Source organism: Chiroxiphia lanceolata, chromosome 6, assembly GCF_009829145.1.
Source record: "Chiroxiphia lanceolata isolate bChiLan1 chromosome 6, bChiLan1.pri, whole genome shotgun sequence".
Classification (NCBI taxonomy): Eukaryota; Metazoa; Chordata; class Aves; order Passeriformes; family Pipridae; genus Chiroxiphia; species Chiroxiphia lanceolata.
Window position 1 is genome coordinate 34,841,227 of NC_045642.1, and position 20,784 is coordinate 34,862,010.

General features: G+C 38.0%; 1 protein-coding gene and 1 long non-coding RNA gene across 2 annotated transcripts in view; one reads left to right on the forward strand and one right to left on the reverse strand.

Annotated features, from left to right (window-relative positions):
- The window catches only part of LOC116788704, a 41,768-nt gene that overhangs the window by 2,078 nt on the left and 18,906 nt on the right, over positions 1–20,784 (reverse strand). Inside the window, exon 2 of the long non-coding RNA XR_004357742.1 lies at positions 17,317–17,442. This is a non-coding gene — a long non-coding RNA (uncharacterized LOC116788704). The remainder of the gene's footprint in view (positions 1–17,316; positions 17,443–20,784) is intronic.
- The window catches only part of AQR (aquarius intron-binding spliceosomal factor), a 50,567-nt gene continuing 35,356 nt past the window's right edge, over positions 5,574–20,784 (forward strand). Inside the window, exons 1-14 of the mRNA XM_032691724.1 lie at positions 5,574–5,757; positions 6,627–6,683; positions 7,481–7,521; positions 8,508–8,543; positions 9,892–10,012; positions 11,327–11,467; positions 13,003–13,071; positions 13,550–13,650; positions 14,338–14,414; positions 15,624–15,688; positions 17,361–17,477; positions 18,838–18,951; positions 19,674–19,777; positions 20,458–20,560. Coding sequence (XP_032547615.1) covers positions 5,671–5,757; positions 6,627–6,683; positions 7,481–7,521; positions 8,508–8,543; positions 9,892–10,012; positions 11,327–11,467; positions 13,003–13,071; positions 13,550–13,650; positions 14,338–14,414; positions 15,624–15,688; positions 17,361–17,477; positions 18,838–18,951; positions 19,674–19,777; positions 20,458–20,560 — 1,233 coding nt within the window. The 5' untranslated portion in view covers positions 5,574–5,670. The remainder of the gene's footprint in view (positions 5,758–6,626; positions 6,684–7,480; positions 7,522–8,507; positions 8,544–9,891; positions 10,013–11,326; positions 11,468–13,002; positions 13,072–13,549; positions 13,651–14,337; positions 14,415–15,623; positions 15,689–17,360; positions 17,478–18,837; positions 18,952–19,673; positions 19,778–20,457; positions 20,561–20,784) is intronic.

The following is a 20,784-nucleotide window of genomic DNA, read 5'->3' on the forward strand; positions in this document are numbered from 1 at the left end:
CCACATAGAAACTTTATCACATAAAAGCCTCTCATAGGATTTCTAGCAAATATTTCTAGACCTTTTCTGGCCATTGGCCTCTTAACTTCTAACTGTGGTTCTGCCTCAGTTGGTAGGAACCTAGCTAAAATTCTCTGAAAAGAATTAGAATAGCCCAGAGTCTGCTCTGACTTGAGCTGTTACCCAAATGTGAGCCCAGCAACAGAAAGCTCAGAATGACACAAAGTCTCCTATTTCACCATTTCCTTCACTAGACGCACTGCTGCTATTCTGGGATATCAAAGCATCTGGGTTGCTGAATTAACCATATTTTTCTCTAGTCATGAGCTCAGAATATCCATTGAAGTTACTGTAAGTTTTGCACAAAAATCAAGGGCAGTACATTGGCCAGAATGTGTGCTAAATAAATATTTATACACAAATCAGAATGCTACTGATGGCTTCTTTACACTTTAAAATTCTAAATATTTTAAGAAGCATCTGTTGCTAAACTGAGGCATAATTTTTGAAAGTACCCATATTTACTGAGTGGAAGTACACATATTTAGTGAGATGAACACGGTGACAAAAGCCTTGGACTAGAAGAATACACATAAATAAAATAGTTAAAGGAACGTTACATGATTGAATTAAAGCTATAAAGAACAGGCTGAACATTTAGTTTCTATGAATATTAACTGATATGAGGGATAAGATATAATCAAAGGAATAACCCCTTGTCATTGTGCCTAAGCTTTTTACATGTTGGAGGATTGCTCTGATATTTTTCGAGAAGCGGTTCCAAATTTTATTTACCTGAAAGCAGGTTTAAATCAATATATTTCTTCTACAATATCAACAGGTAAGAGACACAGGAGATTTCAGATCTTTTTTTGCTTAATGTACATAATATTCTGTTTCTATGCCATTCATCCCCTCATCCCTTTCAAAAACTTACATAACCTTGCAAGGAATGTTTCATAATGTTGCATATTCATAGCCACTTTCCTCCTTTGGTTAGAAGAAAACCTGTATGTGCAAGTTTGTATATATACATGATGAGACCTGTAATTCTCATGTGTGGAGATTTCTGTTTCAGAGCTTTTCAGAGGGATGCCTCTTGAAAAACCTCATGTTTATGTGTAAAAGTCAACAAGCTAAGATAAAAGCTGATTTTAAAGTGATACGTTCTCCTAAGCTTGAGAGCCTTGCTTCACAGAAAGCCTCAACAGGCTTGATCATGCATGGGAGCTTTAGGCCTAGCTTGAAATTGTACAGATGAACCATCAGGAAAACAACCCATGGATGGCAAAGCGTGGAACAGTACAACAATGCTGTCAGTGAGCTGCTTCTCTGTTCACCAGAGTGGTGTCAGCTATAATGGAACAGTCTCCACCCTGGAAAGGAGGTTTCAATATTTTCAATTCCTCCTTAGGTTAGGGGAACCTCTGTCACTTCTGCTCCTCTGGCCACCAGGACAGGTGGCAGTAGAGTTGTGATAGCCACCCCATTGCTCCAGATCAAAGAGCCAGGAGTAGCTGCTGTGCTGCAGTGACCAGGCTGAGGCACATGGGGAATCATCTGTCCCTAACACAATGCTTGCTTGGAGGAGAACAAGTCAGTTGTCCATCAGACAAGATGGTGGTTCATAATTTTCAAGGAATCTGGTGACTGGACTGGGTAAGGTAATTCCATTTGGCACCCTGACTGCAGTGCTGGTATTTGTCACCTGCTTTGGAATAAAACTTTTACAGCAAAATGTACATAGGTGCAAGATGGTATCCATACTGAGTCTGCATCTCAGTGCAGGGTTTATTTATGTCTAAGAAGCTGAAGGGTAAACCTCTGTGTGAAAGAGAAAAGTAAAAAGTGAAATGACATTTATATTAGAAGTATGGCCCTGCTGAATCTAGTTTCACCGATCATGTCTCACTGACAACCCTAAAACAATAACAAAAAAAAATCAATTAATATTGGAAATCCTTATCGATTAATTGTTTGGAGTTTTCATTGGTAGAAATTAATAATTTCTGTGACTCTAGGTAGAACCTAAAATAATCTAAAAGGTAGACAAGACAGAACATAGAATCAACTCCTGCTGATTATCACTAGGTACTTTCTGACCTACTGAAAGTGTGTTCAGGAGAGTATCATTGAGATAAAAGCAATGGGCAGCTTACTGATGACCTTGGCTTACACAGTTTGCAAAGAGAGGGAGAAAAGCGTATTTTTCTTAGCTGCAATAATATAGAAGGGCAAGCATCCAAAACAAGAAGAGCTAATTAAGCAAGAAAGCAGCATAGAATATAAATTGACCAGGACTAGGTATGCAGCCTAGAAATGAATAATAATCTTGTAAACTATCTACTCAAATGTGTGACTTTTAAATAATACATGTCTTCATGAATGAATTAACAGATTTTTTAAAGGAATATTTTATTTTCTTGACATGTTAAGTCAGTGAGTACAGAAAGATGGAGAACTTCAGAGGAGGCTGTGGGGGTGACAGGGTAGGGGGTATTATTTTTCCTGAACTACAAAGGAGTTTGGGGTGGAAAGTGTCAGATGTGCCTCCACTCGGGGGGGTAGACTGAGCATAGGCATTCAAGAGACCAGTCTTAATTGACAGTTGTGAGCTGGGGTCAGAGTCACAGATGGGGACATAGGTACAACACTGGGTGTCATTATACCTGGTCTAACCACAACTCTTTAAAGGTTGCCCTGCTCTTGAGGCTTGAAAGTGATGTATTTTTCCAAACCACTGATTTATACTTTTGCTATTCATTTGTAGTCCTAGTGTCCCAGCAGTCTCTAACTAAACAATATGCCTTATAGAGAAAAATTTAATGCATTACTTATAGGGAGGGGATCTTTATCATTTTATTTGACATTGTCACTTAGGCATGTAATCATATTACCTAACATTAGGCATGTGATATTAATTTCTGATATCAGAAGCTCCTTCAGCAAATGAGAGCACTTAAATTAGTTCTAATCTGTGCTCTAGAACGACCTCTGTTGCCACATTGACTGGATTGACTGTAGTGAAGTTTAAGAAAACTGATCTCCTCACAGGGACACCCAAGTGCCAAAAGATAGGTAAACGTGGATTCGTTCTTGAGCTTTCATAGCTTTGATAAAATATGGAAATTTGCAGGTTTTGACACATGCCTGATGATCTATCATAGGCAAAAGCCAGAAGGTTTAGGTTAGCCTTGCAAGGCTGTTCTAGAAAATTTACCAAGTCCAAAATACATTTGCCTCTCCCGATTGTCCATCTTAAATGAAAGCCAATTGCAGAAGCTTTCCTATTTTCAGCCCATATTTATAGGTAATATTTATAGGACATTTCTTTGTCCTTCAATAGTTCCTTCCTTTCCTGTCATTTATCCCTGTAGTTTACATGGATAGCAAAGAGTAGTCTCTTTTCTTTTGTTTGCCAAACTGACAAATTTTTCTGATACATGCAAATATAAACTATGTATGTTGATTTCTGAGGCAGGCAAATATACAGCAACCAAAGTGTGGAAGGCAACTTGGGGAGGACACTGTAGGCAGTATTATCAGCTAAGATGCAGCAACATCCTAATACGGCTCAACCAGCCAGCTCAGGTGAATTTTACTTGTATTTTCTAAACCTGTCCATGGATGCAAATGCTAGCAGTTGTACTAGGTGGTGGAGAAAGGGCAGACACCAAAAGGTGTAGTTGTATTTGCATAGATTTTGATTAGCCTAAATTAGTCACAAGCTACAATCTCCAAGCTATTTAATTTAAGCTGAAGCATCTTAATGCACTGTTTTTTTAATATCAAAATTTAAGTGTAAGGTGGGGTACATTGGTTCAAATGTACTTTAAGTGCTTTGCATTTACGTATTTTTCATCAAATACAGATCTCTGAAGGTTCCAGTGACTAGACAAGACCATGTTCAATCCTTGTTATTTATAGAATTTTTTACTGATACTTTTGTAACTTTTTGGGTTTACTAGTTTTCGTGCAGAAAATGTAAATTTTCAGGGTCTTCTAAAGTAAAGGCATTTGGTAGGCCTGTTTATTTGAATGCAGCAATTGTCTGATCCTATTCAATGTACTGTCCTTACTTTTCCCATTCCCATTGTACATTCTAATTCAGCTTCAAAAAGAATATTTAGTTTAACTTCTGCTTGAAGAAATGAAATGGAGATCACTTTGATAGCAAAACAAAGGAGGTCATATTCAAACAGACTTCAATAGGATCTGCTTGGAAGTTTAAAGTACTTGAGTGGCAGGTGCTGGATAATGAGCCCAGAAACAAAGCACCATCACCTCCCTAGGGATTCTGTTAATTTCCTCCTTAATTAATCTGTTTACCAAATAGAATGAGTTACTGCAAGCCATTCTGAAGCATTACCAAACTTCTGACTTCCGTGACCGTGCAATTTTTCCCTTGTACCTTTGCCTTTCCTCCACAGAATATGGGCACATGGATCGGACAGGGTGCACAGCCATGCTCAGGTCTCAGTGGTAGTTGTTTGATGTTAGTGTGTTTTTCCCACGTCAGGATGGACAGAAACCTGTGCCCTAAGTCATACATAGAACAGAAGGAGCCCCCCTAAGTGAATTTACTGAGCATTGGAATGATGAGTGTGGCAGCAATCTGGCGTGTTGACTGCCTCCCTCTTAACAGGATGAGGTTCAACAAGACCAGGTGGTGGGTCCTGTACTTTGGCCACAACAACCCCTTGCAATGCTACAGGCTGGGGACAGAGTGGCTGGAGAGCAGCCAGGCAGAAAGGAACATGAGGGTACTGATTGACAGGATTGACATGAGCCAGCAGTGTGCCCAGGTGGCCAAGAAGGCCAATGGCATCCTGGCCTGGATCAGGAGCAGTGTGGCCAGCAGGACCAGGGAAGTGATTCTCCCCCTGTACTCAGCACTGGTGAGGCCACACCTGGAGTACTGTGTCCAGTTCTGGGCCCCTCAGTTCAGGAAGGATATTGAGGTGCTGGAGAGTGTCCAAAGAAGGGCAAGGAGGCTGGTGAAGGGACTGGAGCACAAGGCCTATGAGGAGAGGCTGAGGGAGCTGGGGCTGTTTAGCCTGGAGAGAAGGGGGCTCACAGGAGACCTTATTGCTCTTTACAACAACCTGAAAGGAGGTTGTAGCCAGGTGGGAGTCAGTCTCTTCTCCCAGACAACAAGCAAGAGGGCACAGTCTACTGCGCCGGGGAGGTTTGGATTAGACATTAGGAAGCAGTTCTTTACAGAGAGAGTGACTGGGCATTGGAATGGGCTGCCCAGGGAGGTGGTGGAGTCACCTTCCTTGGAGGTATTTAAGAAGAGACTGGATGTGGCACTTAGTGCCATGATCTGGTTGACGAGGTGGAGTTAGGTCATAGTTTGGACTCGACGATCTCAGAGGTCTTTTCCAACCTGGTTGATTCTGCGATTCCGTGTTTTCCCACAGCCTTTCTGCACTTACAAGCTCCTGAACTCCCGCAGGCGCCACTGTCAGGGAAGGGGCAGCAGTGCCAGCGAAGGAGCAGCAGGTGGCGCCGCCGCCCGCCCGCCCGCCCCATGGCCGCTCTAGCGCTCGTGGACCCGGAAGCGCTCCCGACTCCGCTGCTCCCGGCCGGAGATCCCTCCCTCGGCCTGGGCCGGGCTGGGAGCGCTCGGGACGGTGGCCTGTGCCGGGCGGCTTCAGCGGCGTCCCCATGGCGGCGACAGCGGCGTCCTCGGCCGCGCCGAAGAAGATCGTGGCGCCCACGGTGTCGCAGATCAACGCGGAGTACGTGACACAGGTAGGGCCGCCGGGCCGCCCCTCCCGCGGCGGGGGCCGGGCGCTGGAAGGGCCGTTCCCGCCGCGACGGTGCCGCGGTGTTTAAATATCCTTCCTAGGCCGTGGGTGTTGGGGAAAGGGTTTTGTTCTGTCGTAAGTGATGAGAGATGTAACTGTGTTATGTACGAGAGGTTATTTCCCCCCCAGCGCTTCCAGACTAGGGACATTTACAAAGCAGCACTACATACATCATGCACTACTAAAAGGCATGTTTTAACACGTGAAAAGTTGCTGAGAATTTCTTGTTGCTGAACGTTTTAAGTGGTTTTCTACAAGTCTGTTTTTTTTTTTTTTAATTATTATTATTAATTTATTTCCCTCTGGAAATTTACTTTCCTTCCTCTTCCAGAGCATAAAGGAGGTTGAATAAAGTTGGATAGGAAGCTCTTGTTACCATAGCTCAGGAGTCTTGTTGAAGTGATGGCTGCAGCAAATAGCATTGAAGTATTAGACTTTTATATATAGTCTCTAGTTACTTGTTAGGGTCCTCAATGGAAGCATAATCATTTGAAACCTGGGATTCACAGTCTCTGAAAGATCATGTTGTGTTTTTGAGGGTTTTGTTAGAAGTAGCTTACGAGTAAAAGTTGTTTATTACATAGCAGTCTGTGTATCTGAATTTTTTCCAGAGAATTACACCTCTCTTGGAAAAGGTTTAGGCATAAAATCTTAAACTGTTGAAAAACACTGCTGTTAGAAAATATAATTTTGTTACCTGTGGTTACTGTAAGCTGAAATTAAGCAAGATATTAGTGAAATAAAGTGTTGTAGAGATATTGTATCACTACAATTGAAAATGTATGTATTTAACCTTTATTTTTTCTCATGCAGTTAGCAAATAAATACTGGGCTCCACATGTGAAGAAAACATTGTCTTTTGATTTAAAGGTAATTACTTCTACTGGAACTTTGTTGAGGTGTAAAAGAATGAGGATCAACCCTTTTCTGATGTGCTAATGTCCAATGGTCTTTATTTTATATAAAAGTATAGGAGACTGCTTGGAAGGTCAACAGTTGCTTAAGACACTAATTTTTTGTGTATTTGCAGTTTATAAATGTAGACACTGTTAGAAAGGTGTGCTATAGCAGTGCAGTTCTTTTACATGCTATTTGTTTACATGCTATTTATTTTGGCCAAGAACTTAGGGGGGCAACAGATTTTTGAGCATCTCCTTTGAAGTTAAAAGATGCTTGAGAGGGTACTACTTGTAAAAATGAAGGATGAAAGATGCAGGTATTGCTGAACTGTGTACTTTATAAAAGCTCTCTTTGGAAAGCTTCAGTCAGACAACTTCAGTGCTGTTCTGGTGGATATGTGCACTTTGAATGTTTAAAATTTGGCACAGTGTGTTTGGTTTTGTGTAGTGCAGAGTACCTAAACGTTAGGTTTCTTTTCCTTGTGGGTGTTTGCCTAGTCTCTCTGTAGTATTTATGATAAAATTTGTCTGTGATTGTTAGAACTAGGATGTACATAAGCAGCTGAACTGCTGCTTCTCTGTGTCATGTGACATCGAAGTGTGCCTATTGCAACTGATAGTGCAGATTCTTTCATTCTTGTTGGAAAAGCTTGATAAAAGTATTTTAGTAGCTGTAAGTAGAGAGTAACTAATTCAGAATAAGGTGTCTTAATGCATTTAGTCACTTTATTCAGTATATAAAATTCTCTTAAATATTCTTTCCCGTAGGTCATTGAAGATGTATATACAAAAGAAATTGTCAGGTCAAAGTAAGTACACCGGTTGCTTTCTCTTATTGGCAACCATTCCAACATTGCCTGTATTGAAGTGGTTTCTAATGTTTCATAGAATATTATAAAACTCATCTACATGTTGAAAGGAGATGAAAATTACTCAAGGGTGTTTAAGTAACTTAATCGTTATGGTATTTCAAAGTCTGAATATGGTAAAAAGAAATTTCCTAAATTCATAATTCTTAAATGTGATGGTTGGACATCCTATTATTCAGTTCCTTTACTGGTAGTCTGTTGTGTTTCATGCTGGTTTTGTTTTGATGGTTATAGAAGCTTGATCAATGCTTTTATCACTAAAGAATGTAAAGAAAAAAAACCAACATTGAGGAGTGTACTGTCTTTAGCTTTCTACTCTTTTCCTGGTTGCTGTTACCAGGTTTATGAAGGGCAAGTCTAATTTATAGTTGTACTGTTAGATGGGGGAGACAAAGAATCCAGGATAAACTACATTCTACAACTGTGTGTACAGGAAAGAGTTGTAACTGTAGCTGGAGCTTTCAGGGGAAGTTTGAGCTCTGGAAATAATTCTTTTATTATTGCTTTCTGAAAGTAATCTAAGAATTGTCATATGCAATCAGGGCAAGCTTCAGTTTCTAGTGACTAAGAAGAAATACCATTATGAACTGATTAAATATATAATTGTAGTTTTCCAGAAGACACTCTCAGCTTCTAGCAATTTGTATTTTCAATGCTATTGGAAGTGATGTCTTCATATTTAAAAGACCTGCATGAATTTTTTTAAATGTGAATTTAATTGCTTAATGAATCTGCATGAGCTTTAGCTTCCACAGCAGTTGCTTCTGCATTCAAGTGGTTGCTTTTGCATGGAAACAGCACGGCAGAAGTAATTCCTGGGTGTTTCTACAAGCTTCCTTATATAATGAAATAAGGAAAAATATAGCCATTTTCCATGCAGCTAAGATGTGTGTGTTCCTGTGTTAATTGTACTTTTTCCTTTTTAGGTTTGCAATTAGAAAAATAATGCTTCTTGAATTCAGGTAAGCTAATGGCAGCGAAACTTTGAGTTGTTTTTTCATAGGAACCTGTAAAGATGAGAAGCAAATGCAGGGCAGTAAGTCAGTTTGAAGGTAGTATACTCACTTGTTCCTACTTCATAAGGCCTTGAATTGTATACCGAGGAAAATTAAGTGAGGAGAGCTTAATTTAAAGGGGAAATAATTAATAAATTGAAGTAACGTATCAGAGTATCTTCGTTCATGATTCTCAATTTCTAGTGTAAGTGAAGCATCGAGGAAAGGAGTATGAGTGAAATAAGTGAAAAACTTAGGTCTGTAATTTGGAATGTGTCATTTAGCCTTAAATCAGAACTCATTGAAGTCAGAGGAAGTTTTTGGATTAAGTCTTGTACTATGAGGGTAAAAGTGAGTTGTGCTGCAGCAGCATCACTAACATTTTCTTCACTTGAAAAGAAATGGAAATCTGTTTAAACAGTAGTTTACAATTACTTCAGACTTGCCTGGGAGAATTTATAGAGTATGTCTAAAACCACAATGTTTAATGTTCTCCTTGGCTCTTTTATCAAAACTTAAGAACAAATACAATGAGATGTTTTTTAGTTGAGGTAGATTCTTTGTTTCAAAAGGCTGTAATATATAAGTAGAGTCACTAACTACTGAAGCAGAATAAACTTCCCTCTGTTTCCTGCTTCCTAATTAGAAAAGTTGCAGAAGAGAAAATGTAAATTATGGTTTGGGGCTTGACATAACAAATGGCATGCAATGGCATGCTGGTAGCATGACTTCTGGAATTTGTATGTCAGCAGTAACATGGATTTAGAGGTTCTTATCCTTTCTGTGAACATTCTTAATGTTATCAGCCCCTAACATAACTTCAGTGCTTTCTGGTCTATAGCCCCATCTACTACCATTTTTCCTGTCATGTTCTCTCTTTGCCCTCCCTGCCCCCTGTTTGTCTGTTAAGCTCTTCTGTCTTTATCCATGAGATTTTTTTTTTTTATTTAGTAATACAAATACTGTTATACTGTAGTTGTTCTTTGCATCTTACGCTCAGAAATTTTCTTTGGGAAAATCAACCTGAATTCATGTTATGACTTTGTATGGAGCTGTGGCTACTTGTTACACTTGAAACCCCTCCGATGAATGTGTCTTCCTGATAAAAAACTCATCTGTCTCTTGTGGCTTTTACTGAGTCTTAACAAGTTTTGCTTCAGTGACTTAGATGAGAGGTAACTTGAGGAACTACTCAACAAACTATGAAGATGGCTTGAAAGAGGAAAAAAAACCGCTGTGGATAACTGCTCTTTTAAATGAGTGACAGATTATGTGGGTGGCAGTAACTAATGAAATACTCTTTGTCTCTTCACAGTCAGTACCTTGAAAATTACCTATGGATGAATTATTCTCCAGAGGTGTCCAGTAAGGCATATTTAATGTCAATCTGCTGTATGGTGAATGAGAAGTTCAGAGAGAATGTCCCTGCGTGGGAGGTAACTGATTTCAATTACAGCTGGAATTGCCTTTGATCTACAAGTTGCAGCTTTTGCAGTGTGCTCACTTGTAATGACAGAAAGTGGCAGAGCTTGTAGTGTTAAAAGGGAATAGTGCCTCAGCTGGAGTATCTCATATGCTGTTTTAAACTGTAACTTCTTTTTGGAGAAAGGACTGGACAGATGAAAAATTACTTGATCCCTCCCAGTGCACAAGTCCTTAATGTATGGCCTCTCATAGCAGAATAATCACCAGCATTTGCTTTTTTGGCACTTAACAAAAGTTGGGTATTTACAGAGAAGTTCTTGCCCTGATATTGAATTAAAAAAAAAAGGATTTTTTTAGTCTGTGGATATAAGCAGGCACCACTGAGACATATTCTTCAATAATATTGTGCTTAAAACCTGTGAATACGGTTTTCTAGCTTTTTTGCATTATACTAAAATGATCTCTTATTCTGCTCTTGTGTAGACTGCTTGGTTAGTTTTTTGTTGGGTTTTGGTGTTTGTTTTTTGTTTGATTTTTTTTTTTTAATAGTGCGTTTAGAAATGTTTGTGTTTCTACGAACAATCCATTTCTCGCAAACCATCTGAACAATGTGAGCCTAGTTAGACATTCTATGCAAGCGTTATTTCAGAAGCACATTTACTTCAGTACTAGTGCCATTACTTCAGTGCTGGCAAAGCATGAAGGATTACTAACTGGCTCATATGATGTCTGTCTTTTTTTGTTCTGGCATATGTCCTAGATGCAAAGTGACAGGTGTGTGTTACCTTTCAAGCAGATTAGTTAAATTTGTTATTTGGTACATGGCTGCCCTTGTAAAGAAACCATTTTGTCTTGATGATTATTTAGTTTACCTTTTTCTTCTGAGGTAGCTGAATGGAAGTTCCATTAAATAAATCTCTAGTGGTTTTTACCTGCTCACTTTTTGCAGATCACTTAGAACTGCCATAGTTTTAGCCAAAGTCTACTGATTGTCTTCTAACCCGGGACATTTTACAATATTTCTGTGCAGTCACCAATTGAACATTCCCACAACACAATCCACTCCACTTGTGCTTCTTGTTCAGTTTGTCCTGTGCATCACCTGTGTGAGACTATGCAGAAGGTGTAGCGTGAGGATCCCCTGTCAGGAGGATATCATTGGTCTGTTTGCTTGTGCTGCCCGGTCAGAATAAATGAAAAGAGGAAAATGAATCCTTTCTTTTATAGATTTAAATGGATTTAGGGAGCTTAAGCTATATTATGTGAAAAGATTGAAGTTATTTGTATCAATCTGACTCAAAATCAACTTCCTCTTCTATTCCCAGACATTCAAAAAAAAGCCAGAACACTTTCCTTTCTTTTTCAAACGCATACTGGAAGCATCGCTGGTTGAAAATGAGAGTGAGTACTCTCTGCATGAACAGACAGTCCTGCTGCTTTTCCTTGATCACTGCTTCAATAGTTTGGTATGTTAAAAGTAACTGCAATACTTCCAGTGTGTTTATGCTGTTCTGTGTTAATGGCAGTTTGAGCAATTTCTTCTTACGAGGCAGATGAAACAAAATTCCCATTTAATGAAAAGACATTACTGGAGGGCTTTTACCTGTTGTTTTGACTCTTACTTTATCTCTCTCATCATGTTTCCTTTTCTCTGACACAAGGTCATAGAAGAGACTTGAAATTGAAGCATTGGCACTTAGACAATTTAGAGGCACAATTGAATATAAATTTTTGTATTAAAAATGGTGCTTAAAAAAATGATGTATTTATACTTGTAAAGTTACTTTATACTCAAAAGCAGATGACTTACTATTTGCTCTTTTTGTTCTGCCTGGGAGATTGCACAAAAATTATTTCCGTTAGCTATTGAGAAAGACTGTGGTTTTCACTTTTGAAACCAGACTTAGATAATATTTCTGTCTGCACTTCTCCCGAGTTAGTTTTAAGAAAGCATTGGACTAATTTGTGTTCTCAATCTGTAGTTAAAAAAGCGTTGAAGATCCTAAATAGCAAGCAGGGAGAAAAATTTACAATTATCTGTTATATGAAGCAGTGCTCTATAACCACTCTTGCTACTGGACTTTTTCTTTACTTACATTGCACATGGGATGTGTTATTCAAAATCGGCGTCTGCACAAATAAGAACAAAATTCGCACAGACAAAACAATGTAGAAAGTGAATTATTTGATTTTGGAATTAGGAATGGTTGTAGGAGCCAGTAAGCATCTTGAACTTCATGTGTATAGTTCATTGAGGTAGTATTTTTCTGTGGTATCCATGGTACAATGCATCTCCACTTTAAATAGTTTGATAGTGACTATGGAATCCTTCTTGTCGAGCACGTTTCTCGTATAACATGATAGGGAGGCCAGTGAAAAAGTGCTTGTAAAAGCACAGTGCTATTGCAAGCTGCCCTTATTTGTGAAAGGTGGAACAGAATAGTCGCAGTAGTGTTTTAAGTGAAGAGCGGTGAAGTTTAAAGTTTCAGAATGCTGAGAATGGAGTATTTGTCCATGAAGATGTTAATGGAAGTTTTTCAGTGGTTTAGGAAAGAAGGAAAACTTTGTGGATGCAGATCACAGGTAGAGTTGGGGAGAGCACATTTGAACTGACAGAGAGAATTATTTGTTTCAGATAATGGGAAGAGTGTAGATTAAGTGACAGAAACTTGTTAAATTAAGGGCTTTAGTAGAGAAAGCACAGTAGGAAAACTGAGTTCAAGAATAAAAATTGACTGAAGAAGGAACATCAGTTCTCAACAGCTTCTGTGCTAAAAATACATGCACAGATGGGGCCTCTGCTGAAGTATTGAGAACTGACAGACTCCATGGAAAGAGCCTAAAATATGAAGGTGTTACTGGGTAGTGCAGTTTCCTGTTAAGAAATTGTGAAGTCTAAGAGAACAACATACTTCTGTTAGATGATAATGTACATTGATTTATTTTGTAAGAAAACATAAGAATTTTAAAAAAGCATTTTTTGTCTGTAACTTTCTAACAGGAAGTGGACTTGATCAGAGGTCAAGTGCAGCAGCTCATTTCCTTACCGATGTGGATGGCTCTACAACCTGTAAGCATAACACTGTAAACTGACAGAGTAATCTTCTAGGCATTATCCAAGTCTTATAAAGTGAATTCTTATGGAATACTGTTAAGGAATTCTAATATTTACAGCATTGCTATGGAATTACATTTTTGTGTGCTTTGTAAAATTCTTTCTCGTTTGTTGCTAATTTCCACGTAATAATAATTATTATGTAATTTTTATTAAAACTAAACCTTTGTGCTTATAGCTTCTTTATAGTTTGTAGACAAGGCCATGAGGTCACAGGGATTAGGCAATGAAGCTGACATCTAACCATAACTAGACTCTCTGTAGCAGTATTACATTCGTTTTACAATGATACTTATTGAGAATAGTCTGAGACAACTGTTTGTTTCAGTTTGGTATGTATTTTTTTCTTTTTTTAATGAAAAGACTGGATTGTATTCTTATCTCTTGTGAAAACAAGGATTCTTGGTGACTGAATAACATTTTAACATTTCAGAAGCGACTGGAACATGAGCTGAAAAAGACACCAAAACTAAGAAAATTCTGGAATCTAATAAGGAAAAATGATGCAAAAATGGATGAAGAAGCAAGAATGCAGTATGTTACAGAAACATTTTTTTGTGTTAAATCCAAAACCCTTATTGCTTTCATTGTGTTTTAGCTAAAATAAATTGTTTCGATTAAAAAAAGTTTTTTAAAAAAACATTTGAAGATGGCAAAGAAGGATTGATCATATGTGGTCTCTTGGAAACTCTTTTGTTTTTTAGTAGTCTTTGTGCAAAATATTGCAAAATATTACAGAACTTTATATTTTATTTGATTAATGAATTTATGATATCAAATCTTAGAGCTATTGGATGAAAGTATAAAAGAATATTCATATAGTTACTAGGTTTTTTTCCATGACCTTTAGCAAATGTTTCTCTTTTAAGCGCATAGCTTATGCAAATATTTGAATAAATCTGTGTGTATCTCACCAAAATTAAATGTTCCAATGGTTTTGTGTTGCAAGGTGGTAAGGTGTAGGTGGTGACAAACTTCTCTTTGACTCAGTAAGAAGCATGGGTTGTTAATCAGTTCTGTACCTAAAAATGTAGACTGCTATTCTGTGTGCCTGAGTGCAGAGAGAGAAGTTACCATCTAAACAGTTTAGGTGTGTTTCAGGGCAACCCGCTACCACTGTGTAAATTTTGAAGCAACTAACTTTGTATTAGTTAAAGCTACAATGTACTTCTAGTCTACACATAAGGAGTATTAATTCTTTCGTCATGTGTCTGATTTTAGAGCATATCGGGAGAGAAGATTTCTTTCACAGCTCATTCAGAAATTCATTTCTGTGCTAAAGACGATACCTGTCTCAGGTAACTGTGGTTCTTATGTTACTTTGTTGTCTGGTAATCTGTGTTAAGTTCTTTTCTGTTGCTGAAGTCCTTAGGATATCAACCTGAGGTTGGAGACCTTATTCAGATGGAGTTTTAGTGAAATATATGCCTGCCTGCATGGATTTCATATAAAAATTATATTCAAATTTGTATATATTTTAAAAATGAAACAGCAGAAAGCTTCTTTCAACCTCCTTCTGTTCAGTACAGACCTAGTAAAAACAGTGTTTCTGGGAACTGATATTCCCTATTGTATGCTCAGAGTATTAAAGCATTTCATACATACTTAGATGCCTTTTTAAATAGGTGATATAAATGCATATTATAAGTCTCTGTTCTGTTAGTACTGTTGATTTACGGTAAGAACAAAAGTCTAAGTGAAGTGAAATTCTCTAAGATTTGACTGCAGTTGATTTATAAGTCATTGTGACAAGCAAAATTATATGCTTACCTGATTTAGAAAGGAAAAGTGTTTGTACAGCCTTTTAACAAAACAGGATTATTATGCTCTAAGCACAGCACAGTTTGGGTGAAATCACTTCCCAGAGTTCTGCTTTTGCTGTTAAACTCTTGGCAAACTTCAACTCTTACCTGAGCTGTAAGGGGAAATTTTGTGTATTGTGGCTTCCTCAGAAAGGATACTTATCCCCTCTGTTTTTCTAATTATGCAAGATCTGTTTTAGGAAGATTTGCTTTAACAGTTCTTTGGAGACTTTAGGAATTAGGTAGTCATTAGAGCAGACTAATGTATTTTAATATGATTCTGAAGGCCCCTTAGTAGTCACCACTGAGTTCCTTTGAAGATGACCAAGACCTTTTGCACACACCTTGGTTGCAGATTTTAAATTTCTGAGTACTGGGCCCTAAAAGTTCTTAACAAGCTTAATGGGCCATTGATATCCTGTGGAAGAATGCGTTTTTGCGTGTCACATATGAGATTTACTCAAAGTTGATAAAATCACTCCTGAAACTCTGGTTCTATTCCTCTCTTTCATTGCTAACCAGAAGAATTTTGGATATAAGAAAGGATTGTTTCAGAAAGAGAAGAATGTATTAGTTAGCTTTTAACAAGATTAAAAAGTTAATACTGTTGTATATGTAGCATTTATTACATTTTTGAAGAATAGTTCAAGTGTAAATATATCGTGGTGTGTGGATCAGTTTTAAATTTTTTTTTCTTCTATCTAGGTCCTATTTCTATGGACAAAGTTCATTATTGTGAAAGGTTTATTGAACTCATGCTAGACCTTGAGGTGAGTTATTAAATTGTTTCAGCCTGTTTCCAGGTGTACTTTTCTAGGCCTTTAATGCATAAAGTCATTATTACAGCCTTATTCCGAATAGCAAGTGGTTATGTCACAGCTGTGCATATGGTTCCTTAATAATAGTTTTCCATCTGTAAATAGGAGGTTATAGCAGTGCATCTACATTGGGAACTGACCAGTAATGTTTATAAGCCAGATGAATTATTAGACAAAATTAGGATGCTAAAGTGCTCGGTGAAGAGGACTTTGTTAATTGGAGTAGTGGTAATAATTCTGGCAATTGATTAAAGTGTGTGATACTTTAATCTGCTAGGAATAACTCAGAATTGTTCTTCCCAATGCATAACGGGTCAGTTAAAGTATCTTTTATCTTATAGGGTTAAATCCCAGAAAGCAGCAGTAGTTCTGAAATGCAAACTATTTCTGTGTTGACTAGAATTCATGATTTAGAAGTAATCATGAATCAGATCTGGTGACTGAGCTTTGTTACAGGGGGCGAAGCAAAGTTTTGTGAAATTTTTCAGCCAGTACTGAGTGAGACAATTTTAAGCATCACAGTGCCAGTATTAAAAATAAAAGGCATTCATTTACAGTTTCTCACATGAGTAGATACTTATTTAGAATAACTTCAACTTTAGAAGGCATGCTGAAATAAAAGAGACTTTTCTGAAACAGTAATCACAGGGAACTTTAAAATGGTTTGATCTTGCCTAACTTTTGCCTAACTGTCCTCTGTTAAATCACTTAAGTAGTTTGTGCTTGTAGTTGCAATAGAATGAATAATTTAAATTAAAGCTTGTTGTTTTATGTATATAATATGTATATAATATACTCTTACAGAGAAAATATGTATTTGAAGGTAAACTAAAGTCTGTCAGTTAGCCAGAATGCTTAAGAGGCAGTACATTTAATGTTGGTTCTTACTAGGTATTACAGAAAGGTTAGAATGCAGACAGGTTATGAAGTCTGTTTAATTGACTGGAACAAGTAAATGTGAAATTAGCTGTAAATCCAAGTCTTTCTGCCTTTGTAACAAGAACTGTGTTAATGGGCTCATTTGCTGACGTCGAAGCCTTTTTTAGTATAGTACTCTTTCATAGTACAGTATATACACTGCCATCAAAACTTGGTGATTTGATAATGTGAAAGTAATGATTCCATGGAGAGTTCTTATGGTTTTCTGAGTTTGTTTTTTGTAATTATTGTGCAGAGTAATCAACATTTTCTACAGATTCTTTTATTTTCTTCATCTTAGTTCTGCACACCATTTTGATGCTTTTTGGCTTTCTGAATTCAGTCCGTAGAAAGTTGTGATGTATTATTGTATGCTGATCAACAGTTGCTACATACAGCAGCTTTTAAGCTATTTACATTGAGAAGAAATGATCACTGTTTTTTTTTAAGATTTGAAAAATTGATAGTTTATGCCATGCTCACAGTCACATAAAAGGCTGTGTTCTTAGCTGCTTCCCTACATAAAACCAGTGTCTTGGCATACATAAATGCTGCTTTAAAAAGAGAACCTGTTAGGGTATTAGATATGCAAATAACTTCAACAATATATTGTAATATGCCTTCTTGAAATGGAAAATTTCTGAAAAACCAGGATTTCTTACCTTTTGAAGAGTTGCTTGTATTGACGTGAGGTTGTTTACCACAGGCTTTGCTTCCCACACGGCGCTGGTTCAATACAGTGTTGGATGACTCCCATCTTGTTGTTCACTGTTACCTGTCTAGTCTTGCTAAAAGAGAGAAAGAGGGTCACCTCTTCTGCCAGGTGAGATACAAAGTTGTTGAAAATGACTTTTTCATTCACTGTGTTTCTGAATGCCACGATTGTTTTGTTTTATATTTATTTGTTGAAGATAGGCTTTTCTCCTGGATGCAAACTACATGTTTATTTAAATCAGAGAGTAGTTTTTTCTTACAATTACCTAAGTGTGTGACTGCTGTTACATTTCATAGAACAATTTGGGTTGGAAGGAACCTTAAAGATGATTCACTTCCTACACCTCTGCCATGGTCAGGGACACTTTCCGCTAGACTAGGTTACTCAGGGCCCTGTCCAACCTGGTCTTGAACACCTCCAGGGATGGGGCAACCACAGCCTCTGTGGGCAAGCTGTTCCAGTGCCTCACCACCCTCACAGTAAAAAATTTCTTCCTAGTATCTGATCTAAACCTACCCTCCTTCAGCTTAAGTCCATTCCCCCTTGTTCTATCACTACATGCCCTGTGAAAAGTCCTTCTCCAGCTGCCTTGTAGCCCCCTTTAGGTACTATAAAGGCTTGTATAAGGTCTCTCCAGAGCCTTCTCTTCTTCAGGCTGAACAGCCCCAACTCTCTCAGCCTGTTGTCGTAGGAGAGGTCCTCCAACCCTGTAGCCAAGTCCTCTGGACTTGTTGCAACTTGTTGCAACACATTTTTCTTGTGTTGGAGGCCCCAGAGTTGGATGCAGTACTCCAGCTGGGGTCTCACAAGAGCAGAGTAATACTTTTGATTCTGTTCTTGAAAAGTTCTTAAAAGTACAATGTAAAAAGCAGTGGAGCTTCTGGCATGCTTAACTGCACACATAGCAGAAGTTGTCTCTAGTGCATTCCTGTGTTCTTGATTTTGACTTCAGGCTGTTCTGTGGTGCAGCTGTTTCTCACTACTGTCCTTCAGTTTACTCAGTCATAGCTAGTATATTTTTTTTTAATGGCAGGATCTGAAGATCTCTTGCCTTTCCTTCATGTGAGCTACTTTTCCTGCTGCTTGCTGTCCCCCATCTCTGGGAGTTGTTAATTTTCATCGAGGGTCAGTATTGATGAAACAAAAAGCCAGCAGCACATCTGAATAATTTTCTTCTTCCAAGTTAAATAATCTTATTGAGAGGTAGGATGAATTTCAGAGCTGCCATCAGAGGGGGCAGGAGGGAGCAAGACTTTTCCCATTTGGTAGCAGCAAGCCATAAGGTGGCTTCAGTGACTTAGTGAGCCTCTGGCAGATGAGATACCTAAGCAAAATTATTTTGTGCATCAACCAAGTATAAAATTTAGCTAGAACTTTGAGGAACTTTTGTTTGTCCTCTGAAATTGTGGTTTTGTTTGTAGTAGGGTGTCTCTTATTGTTAATCCACTAATTTATATTAATGTCTTAGCTTTTAGATATGCTAAAATTCTACACTGGCTTTGAAATCAATGATCAGACTGGAAATGCTTTGACAGAGAATGAGATGACAACAATTCACTATGACAGAATTACTTCTCTACAGGTAGGCAGATGATAAAGTGCTTATGGGAGGGAAAGGATGTGGTCTTGTTTTTCTAGTCTGATTTGCATCTGGAATATGCACAAGGATATTTCCCAAATCAAACCCTTATTTTCCCTATTGAGTTACAAGAATAGTTTTAGCTTGACTGCCTGTCATATTGAAGACAGGTAATGCTTCAGTGTGGTGAATGTGACAATGACTAAATAATATGCTCTAGCAAAACATCACCACTTCGGACTTGAAGTTACTGAGATGAACTGTGAATGCTGTAGGAACTTGCAATGGTGCAGTAGGTGGCAGCATTTCATCAAGATCAGTGGGCATGTGGCAACAGCGGCCCCTTGTACAGAAGAGACAAAGTAAATTCACATATGCTTTTCAGAACTTTTCCCGTCACTTTAGCTAAACGATTCAAGGAAGCATGGCCAAATTACACTCGTTCCTTGTTTTTCTTAATTGCCTGCAAAGCTACATGTCTGCTCCATTATGTTTCATTTCAGTAACAGACCTGATAGAAAGGTGTGTAAGGAAAAGATACTGTGTCAGAAATCCAAGAGTAACAAATAGGTGGTGTTTCACTGGCTTTTATTTCTGTGGTGGTAGTGTCCATGGGGTGGAACATGTTTTGAATCAGCAGAAGCTTTTGTCTGAACATTTAAACTGTTACTAAATTGTTTCTCTAATATGCTTACATCCAATTTTTGTGCGTGGGTCTTTTGTAGAGAGCAGCATTTGCACATTTCCCGGAGTTATATGACTTTGCACTCTCAAATGTAGCTGCAGTAGATACTCGTGATGCACTGGTGAAGTTATTTGGACCCCTTAGGTAAGTTATCAAGTTGAAATTGTTTTCAGTATAATTTAATTTTACAGATTTCTAGTCTTTTTTCTTTCTGACTTCTCATGCATTCTCACATGACTTATCAGTTCCTTCTGAGTTGTCATGGTGCCTTTACATCTCCTGAATTAGAGAGACAGGGAGATTTTGAGTCCAGTAGTAGTGAAAAATAACTTTATTTTTCTTTTTTTCATTAATGTGAGAAAGAGCTAATAATCTGGAAAATAAGCTGGTTGCCTAAAGTAGTTGTAGTAGTAATTAACTTGCAGTAGTTAACCTCTAAGCTGTTTAGTTTATTTTTTTTACTCTGTTCTGTACAAGAACTGCAACAGAAATCATAAAATTATGCCACTGTATTAACTGTACTGTATTGTAAATGCTGTAAGTAAAATGTGAGCAGGTTGTATATTGACAAAGGCAATGTGTGCTTTGTTGTTTGATTCTGTTTCAGGTACCTGTCTTGAAACAATAGAAAGTATTCATACCTTGCTCTGTTTATTGTAGTTGAGAGGTTCAGCTTACACATTACACTCAAACTTCACTTAAAAGAATGATCCATAAATGTTGGTCTCTGATCAAAATAGATAGTTGGATTTTTTTAAGCTGCAGAAAGTGCTCTCTGGTTTCAGTTTAAGTGATAGAGGCTTTTCTTTCCTTTTGCTGTGCAGCTCCAACGTTCTCCACCAGGTGGCGTCGTACCTGTGCCTCCTGCCGCCCCTGGCCGAAGGGGAAGACACGACCCACGAAAAGGAGTTTCTGCTGGAGCTGCTGGTAAAGGCATAGTTAATGCTGCTTGTGTTTTTCTTTTGAAAACTCATCTAAATCCAGCAGCTACGCTTCAGTAAAGTAGTTATTTAGGGCATTTTGCTGAAGCACCCATGAACCACAGCAGTGTTACAGCAGTAAATGGCATACTAAGATGGGGTTTAAAACCATATAAATTAAATATTTGAAAATGCCTATTTATATATATGTAATTTCCATGAGAAACTAAT